This window comes from Aphelocoma coerulescens, chromosome 10, assembly GCF_041296385.1.
Source record: "Aphelocoma coerulescens isolate FSJ_1873_10779 chromosome 10, UR_Acoe_1.0, whole genome shotgun sequence".
Classification (NCBI taxonomy): domain Eukaryota; kingdom Metazoa; phylum Chordata; class Aves; order Passeriformes; family Corvidae; genus Aphelocoma; species Aphelocoma coerulescens.
Genome location: NC_091024.1, coordinates 13,298,015 through 13,319,461, shown reverse-complemented (window position 1 = coordinate 13,319,461; position 21,447 = coordinate 13,298,015). Strand labels below are relative to the sequence as shown.

Below are 21,447 nucleotides of genomic sequence, written 5' to 3'. Positions count from 1 at the left end.
TGTCCAGAGCAGAAGTAATGAATTGAGAGTAGCAGAAAGGGCAGATGGCCCAAATCCTCACTCAGCACCTCATCCGGGATCTTCTTGGTATTTATCAGTGAAAGCTTTCTGTAATTACCCCTATGTGCAGAGCATTTTCTGGTCCTTCCAAAACTCAGAATGTAATTTTGAAAGGGTTTTGCAGGCTAATGCTCCAGAAAAATTTACTCCTCAGATACAACAGTACTATTCTGTGAACTGAAACATGAGGAACACATGGTGTGAAGGATCAGTTTTGTCTAAAGGGAATGTCAATTTTCATGGCCAAACCTGGCTCATACTCTGTGCTTGTGTCTTTCACGCTGTAAAAATGGGGGTTTTAATCTTGTTAGCTTTTTGCAATATTTGGACGTTTTTATTTCTTTTTAAAAAATTATTATTATTGTTTAGGTTTGTGTTTTCAGGAACCCAAGTTGTGGTATTAAGATAGAAGCTCATAAAAATGCAGTTCTGTAATTTCCCACTCTTCAGGGTTTTCCAAAGCATCGGAACGATTAGTGTAGAATATCACTGTGTTCTGTACTGACAGTAATTCTGGTCCACGTTCTCTAAAGTGTTAAAATGACTGCTAGGAAATACTAAATGGCAAATGGTTAAAAAAATCTGTGGGGTAGAGAGATTAATAGGTGTCCCATATCAATTATTGATCGTATCAAATCAATGTGGCAGTTTCAGTCTCATTTAACTTCCCTATTATTTAATTTTAAGGTAATAGTTTGAGTCTGGACTCCTTTTTCAATGCAATTCTGAACTATCATCTTTAAAACTGCTGCTACAGTGTTCATACTAAAGGGAAGGATTTTCTTCCTTGGATTTCATATCAGTAATTCAAGGCTGCTGTTTGATTTGATCTCTTGTTTTTCTTTCTTCCTTCAAATACTTCTCTTCTGTTACATAATATCTGAATTGGGTGTAATTTCCTCCCGCCCCTCCCCCCACTTTTTATGTGCAACCTTTAGATTTTCCAGGAAAGTTCTTTTCCTTTTCCTATTGAGAAATTACATGTCACAGTCATAGCAAACCAATGTGTATCTGTCATGTAGTCTTAGGTCTGTCTATCCTGCCTTTTTTCTAAGAGTGAGTTTGTAGTAACCAACTTGATAGAACAAAGGAAAGGTAGGAATTAAAGCTAAAATAGGAAGCTGGGAAACAGCTAAAATGAATGCCCTTTAGCAAGATGACCACACTGCCAGGCAACTCGAGCGAATGCTGATTTTAAAGTCATGTCTAACAGTTTAGTGTTAGTACCTAAAATCCAGGGATTAATAGCAGCAATCTCTTTGTTGCACATTAAAAGGATTTAGTTTAGTTTGGGATTAGAGTGTACAAGGTGCCATTCTAGCACAGCTTTTCCTAAGGTATCAGGGAGGTGAAGTGAGATAGCTTAAAGACTGGTTTTTCTATCTGTTGCAGTTATGCTATATATACACACACACATATGGATTTTAAAACTGTGGTGAGCTGGTTCATTAATCCTTTAAAATTTATGCTACCTTTAGAAGTGAAATTGTCTGGAAAAGCTTATTTGAAATGTAAAGAAAGGCTGTTGGAGTTATAGGTCTTTCTGGGACTGAAGATGTGGTTGGGCCTGGGTTAGTTCAAGGACATTAAAATCTGTGGGTACTGGTGTTGGAGCTTCAGCCTGTAATCAGGACTTCCTTGTGCACTGGATAAGGATAACGTGCAGTATTCTGCTCTTCTCTCCTGCAGCTGCACAGGGGGTGGAACAGGATGGGTCATTATCCCCTCCCATTTTCCCTCCTACAGGTGTTTCTCAGCATGCAAATGAGAAGAACAACCACCTTGAGAGCCTGGAGTTATATGAGAAAAGGCATATGAACTGCAGTCCCCTCCCTGGTTTTATTTTTTTGGGGAGAAGGACAGATGAGTTGTTTAGTTGTTTTATTGCTATCAGTTACTTTTTGTTAGACTAGCACAACTCATTAACATGTCAATGTGTGATAGCATTACTGCCAGGGGTTATTGAGACAGAGAAAGAAAAATACAGTTTTTAAATTCTAGTGTAATAAGTTAAGCACCTGATACAGCATTCTCCAGAATTTTCATTGAGTTCTTAACGTGTGGGCAGTGATGTCAGCAGCCTGGATGATTTATCTGATTATTTATTTATTTAGTGGTGCATCTGATTTTTTTTTTTTTTGAAAAAAAAGCAATTAATTTTGTTCCAATTGAGTTTAAGTCTCAGGCTTCAGCCTGGTTTGGTTATTAATTAAAACTAAGTATATTAAACTGAAGTTTTAGCCAATAGTAGTACAAAAACATGCAATTTCAGAATATCTCTTTAAAATGCAGGGTTATAGAAAAATGTATTTTTCTAACCATAAAAAGTGTATTTTTCTAACCATTCTGGCAGAAATTAAAAATAACAGCTGACTTTAGTGAAAAAGTCACACTTGCAATTTATCAGAGGACTTAAATCTCTGGTAATTTATAGGAATGCCATTATGTTGTTTGAATTACAGTCTTTTATAACAGTCAGAATGAACTGACACTTTTCCTTTGTGCCTGAAAGGGCCAAATGTGTTCTGGATGATATCACTTCCTCTTACAGATGGAACTCAGTTCCATCTCAGCTCAGTTGTTTGCCTTAAGTAATAGCCATTAAAAGAAGGAAGATGCCTGTGCAGACAGAGTGAGACAGTCTTTGCAGATGCAGTTGCTTCCCTTATTTGCCTGCTCCATACCAGTACAGTTCCATTCAGCAACCTCACCTGAGCTCCCCATGCTGGAGATAAAACCTCTTCTTGCTTTTTCTGTTCTTACAAATATACAAAGAAGTATTAGGGAGAACAGGGAGCAATGACTGTCATTAATCGGTAAGACTGTCACTTCTCTCTTGAGTTTCCTTTCCCAGAGCTAATCAGATCCTGGCTCTTTTCATCTTTCTTTACAGGTCAGCTTCTTTTCCTCCTGAAATCTCTCATTTTTATGCATCACATTGTAAAAATACTAATTCTAGGTCAAACAACACTTGGTTAAAGTTTTAAGAGTGAGTGCAAGGAATCACTGTGCAGTAGCACATACAGGATGCCCTTTCACAGTAATCCCCTTTCACTTACAGTTATGAAAATCTTTACCCATATTTGCTGTATTGTGAACTGTATCTGAACTGTGTATTATAAGCAGAACTTGGGCTCCAAAATACTTAATTTTTACTAGCATCTCTTGGGAAACTGAGGAGAGATTCACCAGTTATATCACTTGATGACAGTCCCAGCACTGTGTATTCCAAATGCCTGTTCAGAAATGAGGAGAAGAGCTGTGTGTCTGCAGTCTTGCCATGTGTCTGGATCTGTCAGTATATACTCATATGAAGTTTATTCCAAATCCAGATCCAAACCAAAGTGTGTAATTTGAGCAGCAAATCACTGGAAATGTGTGTTTATATAGCCAAAAGGCATGGCAGAACTCCTTTTATAATCTCTTTTTAAGCCTTGTTCCTACAAGAACTGAGAAACTGCATAAACTCCAAAAAAATATGTGCACATTTGCTTTGGTGTTAAAATGTAATACACATGTATATTTGTTGGATTTTTCAACAGTATTTCAGAGAGAGTACATCACAAAAACTAGATCAAGAAGAGAAGGGCTGTCATGTGCTCTCCTGAAATCCATTTCTTTGGAAAAAGCCATAGCTTCTCTTTAACATACAAGTTTATTTTTCTCAAATGAAATCTCTTCACCGGAGAGTTTAAAGAAAGTGGAAGATCTTGGCTTCACTTGAAGGGTTAGGGCTGTTGTGAAATTCTCAATAGCATTAACACATGCCTTGTACAAAAGGCATTATGCACTTTTGTTCTTTCCACCTGAGCAGTTCATCTCTCTGAGTGGCCATTATCTCTTGAGAAACACTTGAGCGTCACTATCATGTTCTCAATATTTGGTGCATTCTGGTTATTTGAAAACTGTCCTACTCTTTCAGTTCTGGGTTTTTCTTTCATTCTTACAGGTTTTTTATTTTACAGTTGTAGTCCAGTCTTGGGCTAGAGTCAGCTGTGATGAAACAGTAACCAACATGTAAGTTTCTGGAATTTCTTTTGCCTTTTAAGAAGGCTCATTCAGAAAATCACATAATGACATGAAGTGTGTTAAGTAGAAAGTGCAGCATGCAAGGGAACAGGTTACTGGATTTGGGTTGCAGCAAGCTTCAGGACTTCAGGAGGGAATGAAGTGGGTGTGTGTTGTGCTTTTTTTTTTGCTTGTTTGTTCGGTCTTTTTCTCGTCATAATTAAAGTCAGTGATGGATGGCTGCTGCATTTAAACAAACAAAAGGTGTGAGGCATGAGCTTCTTAAGTTTTACTTTCTCTTACCTTAAGAGTTAAATCCGTGTAAACCTGCTTAGGTACACAGAAGGTTTTTACATGATTCAGGATAGTATTCAATCCATGTGCATCAGCAGTGGTTCGCTCATACTGCATCAGCGTGTCACAGCAAGTAATGATTTGGGTTTTGAACCTGTGGATATTTGCCTCAATGGTAAATGAAGGAACTCGTACCAGAGCTGAAGTCTGATTTCTCTCTGCATAGATAACATTGATAGCATAAATCACACAGTTCTGTCCAGTAAAGATCTTCACACTCAGAAGTAACTATACAAACACACGCACCTATCACATAAATTTCAGGAATTTATACAAGTAAATGCAGTTTCTAGTTATTGTCTTCTGCTTCTGTAAGCAAGGCTTGGTATCTTGCAAGTTAAAAAGGGTGGGAGCATCAGCTTCTCAGAGTAGCATTAATCGTTTTCCTTTGGCTATAAATCTGGGAACAAAATGATTAAATAGACTGGAGAAGAGGGAGTGAAAACTCAAATAAAAAGGCACTTACATTTATTGCATTGCAAGGTTGTTTTTGGGAGCAGGGTATGTCTCTTGAGACGTTGTTTCTTATCCATTTTATAGAGCTCTGGCCTCTTAACAGCACTGCTTTAATGACTTGTTCTTGGGGTTCTGAGCTGGAGTCAGCGTTTGCCAGGAAAATAAGCCTGTTACAAAGAGGTCAGGTTTCATGAGACAGCAATAGACTTGTAAAAACAGATTTTACTGGAACAAATAAAGTCAGAATTAGGAAGATACCAGAAATGTGCATAATGAAAGATACAGAAGGAGCAAGTATTGAGCTAAACTGATAAACAATGTATAAATTTAAATTATAGATAAGCAGGGATTTTTTGTTTCTAAAACTACATTTAGTGACATCAGTAAGTTTTTCTGAAGATTTTGTGCAGTTCTTCATAGTTGTGACTTTTGCTGTCTTTAAAGATGAATTTTCAGGGAAAATACATTGTTCCTGATCAGGTGGAAAAATGTTCTTTATATATCAGCTTCAATTAACAACTTGCACTGGACTTTCTATACAGTGTACCTGAACCTGTTCTTGCTTACTATTGTGATGGAATTTTGTGTTCTGTGAAATACTAATTGCCCTTGGTTTGCTTTGTAGTTCTTGAGAGTCTCACTTTTGTCTTTAATCTTCAGCTGTAATGTACCGAGTGCATGGAAGTAAATCATTCTTGTTATATATATAAATGAAAACCTAATATTATGTTTCTGTTGTCTCACTGTGTCCCTTTAAATAATTGTACCGATATAAGAAAATTCTGGATGCAATTTTATAGTTCCAATGGAGATGAAACTCCTAAAGCTGTGAAAGAGCTTTCCTTCAATAGGACAGTGTGATTACCTTCTTGCCTTGTTGCAATGATCCTTTTTCCTGCCGCTGACTGTGGTGCAGCTGTGCTACAGGATGGCTCCGAAACTCCCGTCACGTTGCATTGGTTTGGGTTGTTCTTATCATTTATGCCTTTATTACATTCCTAGAAATTTTATTTTGAAATGTGAGCCAACTTGTCTAGTTTGCTGCATCATACTTTCAGTAAATAAATGAAGAATGCAAAGCACTGTATTTTCTGTTAGAAAGTCTGTTAAGAACAGCACTAAGGAGGCATTATTCTGACTCCAGGTGAACGAACGTTTGCATAGGGAGAAATTAGAATGAAGAAGAAGGGAAGGAAGTAGGACAATCTCAGATGCCTTTTTTTCCTGTTTCTTTTTCCCCTCGTCTCTCTTTTGTGGTGGAAGACTACAGGAGAGTTGGGTTGCATCAAATCCAGCACAAAGCCAATCTGGAAAGTTTAGAGTTATGGGAACAACCTGCTGTATGTGCAGGTTATTTGCCTTTTACTGAGTCTGTTTTGTGCAGCTGAGCTTTTGTAGATAGCCAAAAAACTACAAAGTCTCTTCTTTTACTTCTGATGTTTCCTTTGCAATCAAAAGAAAATCTGTTTAGGCAAGAACTGTTTTTGTGTCTCCCCCAACAGGCTTTAAATGTGAGAGTTCTGTTGTAACACCTTTATGCATGTTGTGGGGGTTTTTGTGTTCTTGAACCTGGTATTGCTAAAAAGTGAAAGAAAGAGCAAAAAGTGGAACCTAATTCTGTTGGTGAGAGGACAGTTCTGTCTGCAGTGAGGGTGGGGAGGGAACAGACTCAAGAGTCTTTGGGGCTGTGTAGACCTGCTGCCAAAAGCACAGGTTGGGCTGTAAAAATGGGTACCAGGAGCATCTCTGCTTCCTGTGTCCTGGGTGCTGAGCCACATTTGAGGTGCCAGACCTAGTTTACAATGGCCATGGTGTTTGCATCATGTGTTTCCAACAGCTTTCAAGTGGTTTTGCTGTACGAGGTGGTTCTGTTGTCTTGCTATCCACAGTCTTTGGGTGGTCTGTTCACGAGGCTACACACTCTCACTGCTGGTATGATTAGGGACACTCATTCCTGTAGTGCTGATGCAGCTACAGGAATGCAGTGCAAAAAAAGTGGAAGGGAACTCAGGTGAGTTCACATTTCCTTCACACTCCAGTATTAATCTCTTAATGCTGTGCTGTACCACTAAAATGACAGGAAGGGGGAGCACTCAGTGGAATGCCTGGTGTGCATCAGTACTGTCTGTGTCCTCCATGCAGAATGGCATTTTTGAAATGTGTTGGAGTAAATAGGATGAAAAACTATTTCCATTAATAAACAAATAAAATAAAGAAATTATTTAAACACAAAACTTGAATACTCAAGAGATGGGTGACTTTTTGCTGTTGGTTTATCTATTGCAACCATGTTTCTGTATCATTTATACAGGAGTAGAAATTTAATTGGAATCTGATTTTTTTAAAAACAAAAAAAGTACCATTGAGTTTACAGAGATTGCTCCTTCTGCAGTTACTGGGGGTGGAAACATGTGTGAAATTATTTGTGTTGAGTTATCCAAAAGGAGTTGCTTCGGAAGAATTGTTCTGTTTGTTGTAAGTAGCAGTAAATAAGCAATTAATTAGCAGGTTTTGTATTACTTTCCCTTATTTTTTGAGCAAGGAAATCCAACAACTGATCAATTTCTTAGCTGTCTATTAGCTGCAGGGTATCTATTGATCTCCTACTTCAGTTGGCTCAATATTGTGAACTCCTCAAGTTGTAGATGCTCAAAATGACATTGATGGTCTGCACATCAGGAGTCAGCTTGGTGACTGCTCAGACTGTTGGGATAAAAGTGTTCGTTCTCACCTGCTTCAACTTACTTTGAGATTTTTTTAAAAAAAATTTGATTTCTTTTTCTTACCACACGTGAACTTGTACAACTCTGCAAATGCTTTATTTTATTAAAGTGAGTCAGGAACCAAATGTTGTTGTGGAAATTTCCTATTGCAGTCAAAAATTTTAATGCCAGTTCCAAACTAGTTGAATTGACTTGAACTTTGTTAGTCTAATAATTGATATGGTTACCAGCTGCATGCCAGTCAATTTGTATTCTTAATTCTATTTGAGCATGTCATATTTATTTTCATTGAAACATTTTTTTAATCAATTGGGTTAAAGCAAAGTTATTTTAAGTAAACCTTCAACCAGTGAAAACATGCTATTGAGCTAAGGTGACAAGGCAGCTAGAGCCATCTTTCTTTGCATACAGAAATAAAAGGACTATTTGAAGTATTTCTGGGTATTTTTGCAAGTTGATCTGTGAACTAGAGTTTGATTTAACCAGGAATTTTTTCTCACTTTAGTCCATTAAAATTGATGTTCTCTTATTTTTAGCCATTTCTGCATTTGAAGTCCAGCCACTTTCAACTGAAGTCCAAGAAGGTGGAGTAGCTCGATTTGCCTGTAAAATAACAGCAAACCCTCCTGCCACTGTGACATGGGAAGTGAATAGAACAACTTTACCTTTAGTCATGGACAGGTATGTAGAGTTACACATCTTAGAATGTATTTTATTCTTTGCTATCATTTTGATCCTGCTCCAAGAAGAAAATCAGAATACTTGCAATGCCATTACATTTAAAAAGTTCCATGACAGCTATTGAAATAGCTAGTCAGAGGTATGTTGCTAATGAATTTTAAATACGTGTTGTGAGTGCAGACCAGAGTCACCCACTATTGTCTGCACAGTAATCACTGATTTTTGAATTCTTATTGGTGAATTTTGTATGCAAGTCATCCTCAGGAACAGGAATTGCAGTGGGGAACGGGATGGGTGAACTTTGGCTCTGGGAGTGGTTTGAACTAGTGGGGTTGCTTTCACTGAAGAATTGATGCTGAACTTGTTTTTCATTAGAGGGATAATAAAGAATTATATATACAGAAAATTGAATTAAAACACTTGATACCAGGGAAATTCTATGCAAGGGGTCTTCTCATGAACTGATTAACTTGAATAGAGTCTGCTGTCTGCTAGATTCTTTCCATGTCCAGTTTGTGTTCATTGAAGTGACTCCTGTCCTTTTTGACCTGTAACTCCATTTGAACATGTCTAAGATACCCAGCATGCAAAAGAAGGAAAAAAGAGAAACTAAAAATTGAAACCGTAGGTGGGTTTCTGGGAACTGTACACCAGTTTGTCCATATATCAGAAACTGCTGTAAAAATCATCCAACCCGAATAGTATGAATGTACTAGAAGGCTAAAGAAGGTTGAGGTAGTTCATTCTGAGGCTGAGAAAGATCTGCTTGTTGAAAGTAAATTCCGCTGCTCTCATGGTGGTGCTGGGGGAATTTCGCCTGTAGTTCAGAAAGGCAGGAAGGTGAGTCATGTATCGGGAATGTTTTTGAGTCTCCAGCCTGCTGTTCCCAGGTCAGTGTAGCAATGGCTGTTTGTAAATCAAGGAATTAATTCCACAGTGGTGTTCACTGGCTGAATGTTTACCTACACTTCTTTTTTTTTTTGATTCTGTGGCAGGATAACTGCTCTGCCTACAGGAGTACTTCAGATCTATGGTGTTGAGCAGAAGGATGCTGGGAATTACCGATGTGTTGCCACGACTGCAGCCAATAGACGTAAAAGCACCGAGGCAGTGCTGAGTGTTATTCCAGGTATTTACCATGTGAGAGTTTTTCAATGGCATCATATTCTTTCTTACAGTATAGCAAAAACACCTAGATGCCTTGACGAGATGGAGGTGTCCCTGAACCACTTGTCTGAATAATTTTGCTTGCTTGTATCTTGTGCCTAGAATATTGTTCAATGTAAGTTTCCACAATTACTGAAATAAGGCTTTTGTGTAAATGTAACTTTCAGCATCCTTTAAAAAAGTAGTTTTATTTCATATTAATTGAGTTTTTGTTCAGCTGTGCTCACTTTTTATCATTTTTGTTTATCTCTGCAAAGCCTCAGAACTGAAGCCTTTTCACAAGCCATCTATAATAGCTGGTCCTCAAAACATTACAGCATCTCTTCATCAAACTGTCATACTGGAGTGTGTAGCCACAGGGAATCCAAAGCCAATCATCTCATGGAGCCGATTAGGTAGGTCTTGAAATTACAGCATGTGACCTTCAGCCTGTGGAGAGGAAGTAAAACTGGAAAGAAAGGATTTGAGCAATTAAGTTTCTGTTCTGAAGTTTGTGTCGTAGGTAACAATTAGTAGGTTAAGGTAGGATGAGTGAAACACTTTCAGTTCCATGCTACAGTACTGCTGTTAAGAAGCCCCGAGTTTTTTGGAAGCTTTGGACTCCTTGATTCTGCTGTCAATCTCGCACTGCCCCCGGCCCAGGGTGGGCACAGGGACAGGCAGGGTGCTGACCTCCAGGGATCCCTGACTGGAGCAGAATCAGTGGTGGGGGCAGGTTGGGGTGGCTGCATCCATGAAACAGACCTTTAAGTGTTTCTCCTCCTCTTCTTAGAAGCCCTATGAGAATGCAATTGCACCCAATCTAATGGGCCATTCGGACTATGAATAGGTATAGACAAAACCAGGATAGTCAGCTTGGGAGGGGAGAAGGAGGAATGCAGTAAGAATATTAACATTGAGCAGAGCATCACACTTTTTTCATGAAAACAACTTATGTTTTTATTCTAACATGTTCGGAAATGTGGAAGTCAGGACTGCACATGTAGAAGCAAATCATGAAAAACCTTCCTACATTTCTCTTTCTAATGTAAGAAATAAACACATCTTTCCTGACTGATTCAGTGGTTCTTACAGAAAAACAAATAAGAAAAAAGATCACCTAATAGTCATAGAGCATTTGCTGCGAAAATAGGAGAAAATACATGGTAATCAAATATACTAATTTTATCTGCAGCATAATTCAGGAGATGGATGATCACTGTTTGTAAAGATGGTGTGGATGTTGGTAGTGATGAACTGAATCACGGTGCTAGGCAGTTGGGGAGCTTAACTTCTAGCTGAGGTGGTGAATTTCAGATATAAACCACTTGAGTAGGTGAGGCCCAACCATCTGAATGGTCAGGAATTAGTGAAGAGCAAATTAAATGCAAAATGGAAACCTCTACTCCGATTTCCTTTGCACCTTTTGACTTTTTTACTCTGATCTGAGCCACTACTGCGTACACAGCCTAATTTAGGTAAGTTATTGAAATGATCAGCCTTGTTACCCTCTTCTGCTGCTCTCTCAAACAGACCATAAGTCCATTGATGTCTTCAACACCCGAGTCCTTGGGAATGGGAACCTGATGATCTCCGATGTGAAGGTGCAGCATGCAGGCGTCTACGTCTGCCGGGCCACTATTCCCGGCACCCGGAACTTCACAGTGGCAATGGCAACTCTCACTGTGCTGGGTAAGCCCACTTCCATTTTCAGTGTGTTTGGACACCTTGTGTCTGTCTTTCTGAGCTCTGCTGTGTACTGGGCTGACATTTTATCTCAAACATCGTGCATCAAGGACTGTAGGAAAACTGTAGAAAAACTGCAGAGATTGAACAGATCACAGAACTGTGGCTGCCTTCTTCTGTCTGTTGACTTAGATGAGAAGTGTCAGATACTCAAGATTTGAGTTGTGAACTAGCACTTGGAGATACCCAGGTGCAATGTTTGCTCTGGGAAGACAGGCTTTCAACACAGGAAAGGACCCTGTAACCAAGTAGAGATATGTAACATGTATCTATGAGAGGACAGTATGTCACAGTCTGGAGTTTGATTTGTTTGTATTCATAAATACATGAACAAAAATACTTTCTGTGCAGATAGTGTATCTTTAAACACGTGCTTTGTTTACAAGGAACGTTCTTTCTGCATGTGTAGATGTGTATTTGGGTGGCTTGAGGAGAGAGGTTTTAATCTGGAAAATTTAGTAGTAGTAGGACTACTGTCCTTGCATTTGTAGGGGCTTGGTTTATTAATTATTTTTTCCTCTTGTAACTTATCTGTAGCTCCACCTTCATTTGTGGAATGGCCAGAAAGCTTAACAAGGCCTAGAGCTGGTACTGCTCGTTTTGCTTGTCAAGCAGAAGGAAATCCTGCCCCCAAAATTTCATGGTTAAAAAATGGAAGGAGAATACACTCCAATGGTAGAATAAAAATGTACAACAGGTAAGACTGCAATTGCTGTAGGAGAGCTGTGCTAGTGATGTGCTACCAAAAGATGACATTCCAGTAGCTAAATATAGCCAGTCAAGATATAACTCAAGTAAACCTGAAATTGGACATTAAATGTAGTGATGGATGCACATTAATCAATACCTAAAATCAGTAAATCTTATGTGATAATTGCCTTACCTGGCAGGGAGGGTGGTGGGCAGGACTGGACTAAAGACTTTCACCACAGAGTTCCTTTAGATTTACAGAGTAGCAGAATCTTGCCACTACTTCTGTTGAGTGAGCAGCTTATATTAAAGAGTTGGTTCAGGAGTTACAAGCTGAAGGTTCTGCTTTTTGCAGGGAGGGAATAGATGTGCAGCTTTGTTTTCACTGTGCCTGGCTTTGGAGGCATGAACATGGTGGGTTTTGCAGAACACTTCAAGGTGCTAAATTTCACTGCTGTGCATCCATTGCTAGTAGAAGAATTTGTGGCATGTGAGTCAATTATGCTAAATTTAGGAAGCAGAGGCAGACATAACTGTTGTTGCATTATGTGGAGCTAAGTTTATCCAAGATGTGAGCTTATTTTCCACCTTTTTCTTCCTTTTGGATCCAGTAAATTGGTAATTAACCAGATCATTCCTGAAGACGATGCCATTTATCAGTGCATGGCTGAGAACAGCCAGGGCTCCATTCTCTCCAGGGCCAGACTCACTGTGGTTATGTCAGAAGACAGGCCCAGTGCACCTTACAACGTCCATGCTGAAACCATGTCGAGCTCAGCAATCCTGCTGGCCTGGGAGAGGCCACTGTATAATTCAGACAAAGTGATTGCATACTCTGTGCATTACATGAAAGCAGAAGGTAAGCAGTTTGATTTAAATGCCATCTAACGATTTGTATGTGACAAGGACTTGAATGTCCTTGCAAAGACTGTCAGATTTGAATGGTTCATATTCAGGGCTGCATCAGAGCATTCCAGCATATAAATGCATACTGTAATCAACAGGCAAGCTTGGGGAAAAACGCTTTTGCCACATCCTCTCATTTGTGGGACTGAGTGTTCTTCCAACGTACCCGTGTCTGGTGGCTCCAGTGAGCAGATTCTGAAGTTAGGAGTGCACTTTGGAACCTGGGGCCTCCATAGTGCTCTCTGGACTTCCCTCTATCCTCAGCAGCAGCTTCTGCCTATTCTCTTGTGTGTGTGCTTGGCAGGGAAGAACAGAGCATACAACAGACTCCTGGAGGCTTACAGAGTTGAACTTCTCAACACAGACTGCTCTTTTGTGTAGATCTCCAAATTTTTGTGACTTTGCTGGCTTTCATATATTTGGAGTAGAATAGTTGATACTTTGTCTTAACTACCTTCTCTTAAAAGGAATATTGGCCAGCTGGTAAAATCTACTCTTCTTTCACCCCTTGGTGTCCTGTAATGAGAAACGTCTACTCAAACACAAGTGCTGAATTTCCATGAATGGCTTATCCCAGTCTCTGGAATGATAGACAAGTTCCTGTATAGAAGGGAATGGATAGTTGGAATAAAAATGAGCAACTAGACATTTTAAAATCCCTTAATATTGTGTAATGCTTAGCTTTGAGTTAAGGTCATATAAGGTGGTAAGAAACAGCCACTTTTCGAAAGCAGGAGCTGGTGTCTTACTGACTTGAAAAATTCTTAGATGCATGGCTTCAAGTAAGCTGTATTGCAGCTCTGTTTTCTAGGAGTGATTTCAGTTTCCATTTCTATTCAGTAAGTGGTTTATTCAAGGACAGGACTGCAGATGCTCAGCTCTGTGTGGAATACCAGCCTGCCATCTGCTAAGCAGAGGACAGGAAGGACAGCTTAATTAATCTAATACTGATGCAGGAATAGCCACATTTGCTTTTGCAAGCAGAATATTTCAGGACACTGGAGAATTTTGTCTGAAGGACGGAAGGAAGGAAAGAGTTTTAAAAGATAATGAGAACAAGAGGTGTGGGAAATTACCCCCTACTCTTTCAGTGACTGAGGTATTGTGCTCACAATCCCCTCTTAAAGCTAATATGAATAAAGTCACACTGGATAAGTTATCTGGATAATTGTAGAGAGCAGAGACCAGGTAACTTCAAAAAAAACTGGGAAACTGTCCTTAGGGAAGTATGTATTTGTGCAGGAAATACTCTTGCACAGTAGTGAAAGGAGTTATCTTCTGGAATATGCTTTTTGCAAAAATAATTTTGCAGTCCCTGCCTTATTTGCTTGCTTATCCAAGGGTTATACTTTATGAAATGAGATTACAGCTTGTCATGGTTTAAAAAACAAAACAAACTTCAAACAAAAGCAAGCAACCAAACAGAAACCTCTGATTTATTTGAACTTTCTCAAATACCCATTTTTTTCATCTTTTCTGACTACCTTGTGATATTTATCTTATTTAATGTAATGTTGTTGTACATCCTTTCACATTAGTGAAAAAACCCACATAAGGAGAGTGGAGAGAGCTGTGTAAAGAGGAGTAATTATAGTGGTGGGATTCAAAATGTAGGTGATCTGCATGCATTTTTAATTTTGTAACATGATTGCATAGTATCATAAATTTGCATCAAAACATAAACCCCACTTTTGTTTTATAGAAAAATGTTGAGCTTCAAGGGCTAGTGGACTACACTTCTGTAAAAAGAATGGCTTTCTAAGTGATAGAATGATAGCCTGTAAACCTTTCTGGAGATGTTGCCCTCCCATTAGAGGCGTTATTGAAAGTCTAGGAAATGCCTTTGTGAATAATTATCGCATCAGCCATCTCTCTAATGTAAATTCAGAAACATTTAAAGAAGTGCAAATTAAATATTAAGGAAAATCTTTTGCTGACCATATCGGGTCATAGAAGTGCTAACATAGACTGTTGACATAGTCAATATCTTATTTACTCTCTAAGAATTCTAGATAATTACATATTAATGTAAATGTTTTGTATTAATGTATTGCTTTCATTATTCCTTTCAGCTTATCTTTCCCCATTCGACCCTCACACCCTGTTTCTGACCCTAATGTAGGTTAAAAATTATCTCAGATATATCTGACTTTACTAGATTTTATCTTTGCTTGAAGCTTCTTATGAACGTAACGGTATAAACAAAAAAGTTAGACATATTTCTCTCTTTAGTTAGGAACCTCATTTGTAAGTGTGAATAAAGAACATAGTATTGCCAAAGGAAAACAGTGCTTGCCAAGTCTCCAAAGTTGTACTGATGTTTATGATTCCATAAACATTAAATAGAAAGCAGAACTGGATAATGCATGCATCATATGCAGTTTTAAAGAGTTTTTTTGTAGACATCACAATGTGGTAGGTGTTTTGAATACAAAAGATACCATCACTTATTGTTACATTTCACAACTCAAATACTCTTATGTTTCACTGTAAAAACAAGTTCAGGTTCTCTTCCCTGTATAAAAAAAAAGTTAGTGTTTTAATCAAGCTAGTTGAAGAAACTAACAGGTGTGGGTTTTGTGTGTTTGTTTTTTGTTTCTTTTAGCAGAATATTTTACATTCAAATCGGGGTCATAGTAGCAAGAAGAATAAGGGTCTGATGAGCGTGCATGTTGGAGTGTGTTAATTCCTTGTTAGTGATTTAGAAAAGGCACAAAGGGAACACTGATTGTGGTGGAAGGCAAGCCTTGTTCTCTATTGTGGCTGTTTCATTAGGGCCTCTGCATGAGGCCTAGCAATCCATTCAATGAGAGAACAAGTCCTTTTAATTTGAGCTCAAGGATCTTGTTTAGCAGGTCAGAAATCGTGCCTTGCAATTCCTAATTAACAAGCCATTAACTAGTCTGTTGTGAGATGCTCGTAATCTTGTCTAATTAAAATGCTATCAAGTTAATTCATAAATGTGGGAAAACTTAATGGTGGAATTTGCCTTTCGTTTTGTTTATAAATTCCGTTGTGAAGAGGAGGAGCTGGCTCTTACAGAGTTTTGATTAAGTTGACATGCACTTGGTGTGAATTGTTCGTTAACACAGCAGCTTTCACCACACTTGGTCCACTTTATAGCTTTCCTCTATAGGAATAAAGCCCAACAAAGACAAGGACTGCTGCATGCTTTGCTATGCATATTTTCGTGTGAATTGCTGGCAATTTTTTTCTTTTTTTTTTTTTTTTTTCTTTTTTAACAGCTTGCTCAGGAGCCAAACATTTTTGAAGCTTATTCTGGTCTGTTCTTATTGGCCTTTCTCCAAATTAAAATAAAAAACGTGTCAATCAAATGTAATAGAAGTTGCATGGCTAAAATGAGATCCTTTTGCTGAATAAATTCTTTCTGTTTGTTTCTTTTGGGGGGCAGGAGGGTGTTTGTTTTGTTTTTGATGGAGTGGAGCCCTCACATTCCTCACAGTCTGCTATAGAAAGGCTCTGTAAATAGGTTTTGAAAAAAAACCCTCACTCTAAACAAATAGATTTAGAAGCTGGGTATGAATGATAAGGCTATTAGAGCTTGTCTGTTGTGTTACTGTACATTGGGCACAGTTTGTTGTGACTAATGCTAAATAGGGTTTAGAGTTGCATTCAGCATCCCTTATTGAGGAAAATCCTGAAACATCACAACCTGTACTACAGCAAGACACAGTTGCTCCTGTGCATAAAAGAGCTTTTGCTTAATAGGTTTGAAAAAATAGAGGCAGGCTGGGGAAGCACATTAAATTAACTTTGTAAGATTTTGAAGCCAAAATACTGTGATGTTTGAGGATTTTCAGGAATTTTTGTTTGTCTAACCTTTGTTTTATACCAGGTTTAAATAATGAAGAGTACCAAGTGGTCATTGGAAATGATACAACCCATTACATTATTGATGACTTGGAGCCAGCCAGCAACTACACCTTCTATATTGTAGCTTATATGCCTTTGGGAGCCAGTCAGATGTCAGACCATGTGACTCAGCACACCCTCGAAGATGGTAAGAAATTATTTTGGTGAATGTTTTTATGTGCACTGAGTTGAATTGTGTGGTGGTAACAGTTCTTGAGGGTCTCAAATTTCTACTGATACCAGTGAGACTTCTGGGTACCACAGTACAAGGCAGCCAGCTCATGAGAGGAATGAGAATAAAATAACATTCTGACAGGACAACAATGTGTATTACACAGAGTCTCTTTCTCTGTTGAAAGACATTTCATTAAATCACGTTAATAACTATTCTAGGTCTTTAAGCACTCCCTTGATGATGAGAATTTGACAGTAGCCTAGGGTTGGTCTCTGATGCTCTCTTGGGTATCTGAAATGTGGATCAAACTGCACACCTACTACATCTTTTGCAAATTTTGTAGGGAAATTTGAAATAAAAATTTGCTGTACAGAAAAGAATTTAACCTTTTGTTTTAGTTTGGGTTTTTTTGTGTCTATGTGCCTTTTTTAGTAGAATCAGAATTTTGTGAAAGACCCTGCTGAATTATTTCTGTGCAATGATTTAATTAATCTGAACATCATGGCAGCAACAAACTGTTTAGTGTAGATCATTAGAACTGATTAATCAATTCTGACAGGGTTAAGCTTTGGCAGCATGGAACATTGCCATTTCTAGCTCTCTGCCTGTCTCTTTGTCAGAACCCTCCTTACATGGGTGGTGGAAGAAAACATGCACCAAGTGTTCGCCAGTGCAGGTTGTTGTCTGGGCTCTCGGTTGGAGCTGCTGCATCTAACCTTGACAGGCAGTGTCAGACCAGTCAGGTGCTGATTGCCTTTGATTATTGCTGGCAGCAATAAGAAGAAAATATTGAGGGCCTTGCAGAAAAGAGTTTGTTTAAGCTGTGCTGCATGCAGCAGGTGAGAACTGTCAAGTTATTCTTAAACAAGAATCTACAGAACTGGTTGGCTTATTTAGTTTTACATTACTGACACCTCATTGTAGGCTGAGATATCAGACAAGCATTTTCTGTCATTTACCTCTTTATCTTTGCCTTTTTAGTTCCCTTGAGAGCTCCTGAAATCAGTTTGACGAGCAGGAGTCCTACAGATATTCTCATATCTTGGCTGCCAATTCCTGCAAAATACAGGAGAGGCCAGGTCGTCCTGTACCGTCTGTCATTCCGCCTCAGCACAGAGACCAAAATCCAAGTGCTGGAGCTTCCAGGCACTTCAGATGAGTATCTCCTTGAAGGCCTGAGGCCTGACAGTGTGTACTTGGTTCGTATCACTGCTGCAACGAGGATTGGCTGGGGAGAGGCATCTTTGTGGACCTCACACCGAACTCCCAAAGCTACAAGTGTGAAAGGTAATTCTTAACATACTTTGCACTGAACAACAATGCCTTTTGGGGTGGTTGGATTTTTTAATTTTCTTTTTAATTCCAATTATATAGAACAGAAGAAAATGAGTCTAGAAGCTAAAACACTTGAGCAGCTCACAAACATGAACTAGAGTTTCCTGTACCATTTTGTCCAGGGTGAAATACATTTCTGCAAACTAGGACACTACAGATTAGCACTGTAATGTGCTAACAAAGGATCTGAGTTGATGCATGTATGACTGTATTATAAAAAAATACACGTATGTTTTGAATATGCAAATAAATATTTGAAGTCAAATTTGTTACAATTGAGCTTTGAATTTCATTATTTTTTAGTAATGTCATGCAGCAGTACATTCAACTTTGCACAAATAGATTGAAAACTGCAGATTTGAATTTTTAACTATTTCTTAGCTGTAATCCACACCCTTCTGGTTTGGATTTGACTGAGTTTTGATTACTATAGTGAATTATTAACACTTGATGAAGTGTGATGGTGTTGTTGATCATATTTGCTCTGGCTCGCTTTAAAACAGGAAATAACTTTGTAATTATCTTTGAAATGTTTTCAGTTTTGCTTAAAAATAACTACCTCATAAATTTATTTATTTGATAAGATGAAGAATTAAAAACTGTTTCTATTATGTTGTATTCTAAATTAAGTTGTTCAGTTTAGGTTCTAGGGAGTCAGACATCATAAGAAAGAAATAATTACGTGAATACACTGGTGAGTTAGAATAAAAGTCTGGAGTGAAGTTTGGACTGATGAACATACAGATTTTTGCATGAAAAATAGCTGGTTTTGCCATATAAGACTATGATATATATATATATATATTTCTCTGAAATCAGCACCAAAGTCTCCTGAGCTGCGTTTGGAGCCCATGAACTGCACAACCATCACAGTGCAGTGGCAGCAGGACTCTGAGGACACTGCAGCTGTCCAAGGGTACAAACTGTACTACAAGGAAGAGGGGCAGCAGGAGAATGGACCGATTCTGTTGGATGCCAGTGACCTGGAATATACTGTCAGTGGTTTGGGTGAGTGTATAAAATATTTCTCAACTGTTTTGGAAGACAGTGACACCTTAGAGAGCTTGAATCATTAGACCTGTAAGGCAACAGTGTTAGGTTTGGCCACATATTTTCCCAGCAATAAGCTCTGGAAGCTTGAGTTAGGCTGCTGAGGGAATAATCCTCTCACAAAATATGTGTTGCACAACACTTAGATAACCAGATCTTGTAAGTCTTGTGTAAGTTGGAAGGACACCCAACTACTTATCACAAGCTACAGAACTTAGTTAGTAAATACTGCTAGTAAATGACATGTCTTTTTAATATTCACTTAATTATGGAGGTTTTTTCATCTTTTTCGTTTTTTGTGGTCTAGGAACAGTGAAAGATTAATATGAAACACCAAAGATTTTTCTCTGCTATTTTTAGCTTATTTCTCTCTTGTAGCCTTTGTCACAGCTATACTGCATGACAAGCACTACTTCTTCAACATAGAAACAAGTGGCTCTTGTGCATGTTATAATCCTGTTAATATTTTTAAGGAGTACTGGTAAATATTTGCAGGACTGAGCACAAAGATTAGGGCACAGAGCTTGCTGAGTCCCACTGGAGCCTTTCCATTGATCACCTGACTCTGTTTCCTCCTGTAGCTCCTGCAATGTGTATTAGTACAGAGGTGTTGGGATCATCCCTAGGTAGAAGGTACTTGGTTTATGTACAGAACTGAGAATTTCTTTCATCAAAAGATGTGATCTATCACATAATCAGCAAAAGTAATGTAGGACTTGAGCCTTGCTTTTTGAAATGTGTTGAGATAATTAGCTTAGCGGTATTATGGGGAATTAATCTTGGCTAAGTTATCAAAGTTGACCTGCAGTCTTAACTAGGTGAAATGGCTTCTTGACCATGCTCAGATATTCTCATCTGCTGCATACAGTTGAGATACAATTTCAGGGGAGATTTGAGAAGAACATTCTGGTCTGTTAACTGGACAACTGACCATCTGTGACCATTTCTAGCCAGAGCATCTGGCAGTGGCTGACTGTTTAACAGAGTTGCAAGACAAAAGAGCACTTTTGAGAGCGCAGAAAGGATGTAGTGTCTCTGTGTCCTAGGACAGAAATGCATAAATCTTTTTCTTTTCTTATTATGCAATACTAAGCTGTAATTTCAAACACGTGCAAGCTTATTAACAATGTGAGCTACATGATGTGGATTTTCTCAGAACACTAATACTCCTCAGATGAAAATACTGTTTTACAGAATTATATTAGAATGTGTGCTACCTGTGTGGTTTTGTTGGTTTTTCTTTCCAATGACCATGTAGACAGATGAGAAAACGAAAGAAAAGTGAGTTTGGGAAATTACAACTTTCACATGGTCACAGTTGAATTGCAAGAAGGAATAATTCATGTGCTTGAGTTGACCATTCAGTCATGGTGCACATGATGTGTTGAGTGTTTACTCTTTATCATAATTCTCAGTATCTAAATATGGTGACCAAAACATGATACATTCCATATAATCTGATTGCTGCAATTTATATTTTTCACATCTACATAATTTGTGCTGCTGTAGGCTAGTTTCACTGAGGAGTAGTTTTTTTAATAACTTCAATAGAAGTCACCTCTTTTTTTTTTAATGGGATTTATTGAGTTATTTGAAGTGTATATCAAATATGAGTTTTTGTATGTAAGTTTCTTTGCTGATTTCTTTTTTGTTGTTTGTTTCATAGCATTTACAGTAAAAGGCATTCATCACTACAGCTACAAAAGACTCAGCTCTGGAAAATTGATTAGGTCATGATTTTCCACTGCTAAAATGATTACTTACACTGCAGCTTGGAAAGTTTGCACAGACTTCTCATAGCAATAGTGCCTGTCTGGCTACTGTGTTTGCCCATTGCCAAGCTGCCTGTTTGAAATACTTGTGCATGCCAAATTATTTCTTAGAAAACAGTGCACAGTCAGTCTTCTGCCTCTGGCAGCTGCACATGTGGAGAATGTAGCAGGTAGAATTGTAGGCAATATATAAACCCACAAAGACTGTAGCAACATCCATACATTAAGAAGGGATAGGTTTGTTCATCTTTTTATTTCTTGTTAACAATCTAAGTAATTTGGACCAGTACATTTATTTACTTAGGCATTTAAAAGTTTAAAATATTAGTTATTAGGAAATGGTCCTCCCTGGTACAATTTGAGGTGAAACAAGGCAAACCACCACGCTGGGTTTTGTGACTATAGTAAACTGATTATGAACCGGACAGAGGCTTTGAGGACTGATGTTCTGTCATCCGTTTGCCTCTCCTGA

The 21,447-nt window shown here is 38.3% G+C and overlaps 1 protein-coding gene across 1 annotated transcript in view; it reads left to right on the top strand.

Moving 5' to 3' along the window:
* The window catches only part of PRTG (protogenin), a 76,861-nt gene that overhangs the window by 21,491 nt on the left and 33,923 nt on the right, over window positions 1–21,447 (top strand). Inside the window, 9 exon segments of the mRNA XM_069026075.1 lie at window positions 8,138–8,282; window positions 9,278–9,411; window positions 9,707–9,844; window positions 10,962–11,120; window positions 11,712–11,871; window positions 12,476–12,723; window positions 16,627–16,791; window positions 17,800–18,105; window positions 18,973–19,161. Coding sequence (XP_068882176.1) covers window positions 8,138–8,282; window positions 9,278–9,411; window positions 9,707–9,844; window positions 10,962–11,120; window positions 11,712–11,871; window positions 12,476–12,723; window positions 16,627–16,791; window positions 17,800–18,105; window positions 18,973–19,161 — 1,644 coding nt within the window.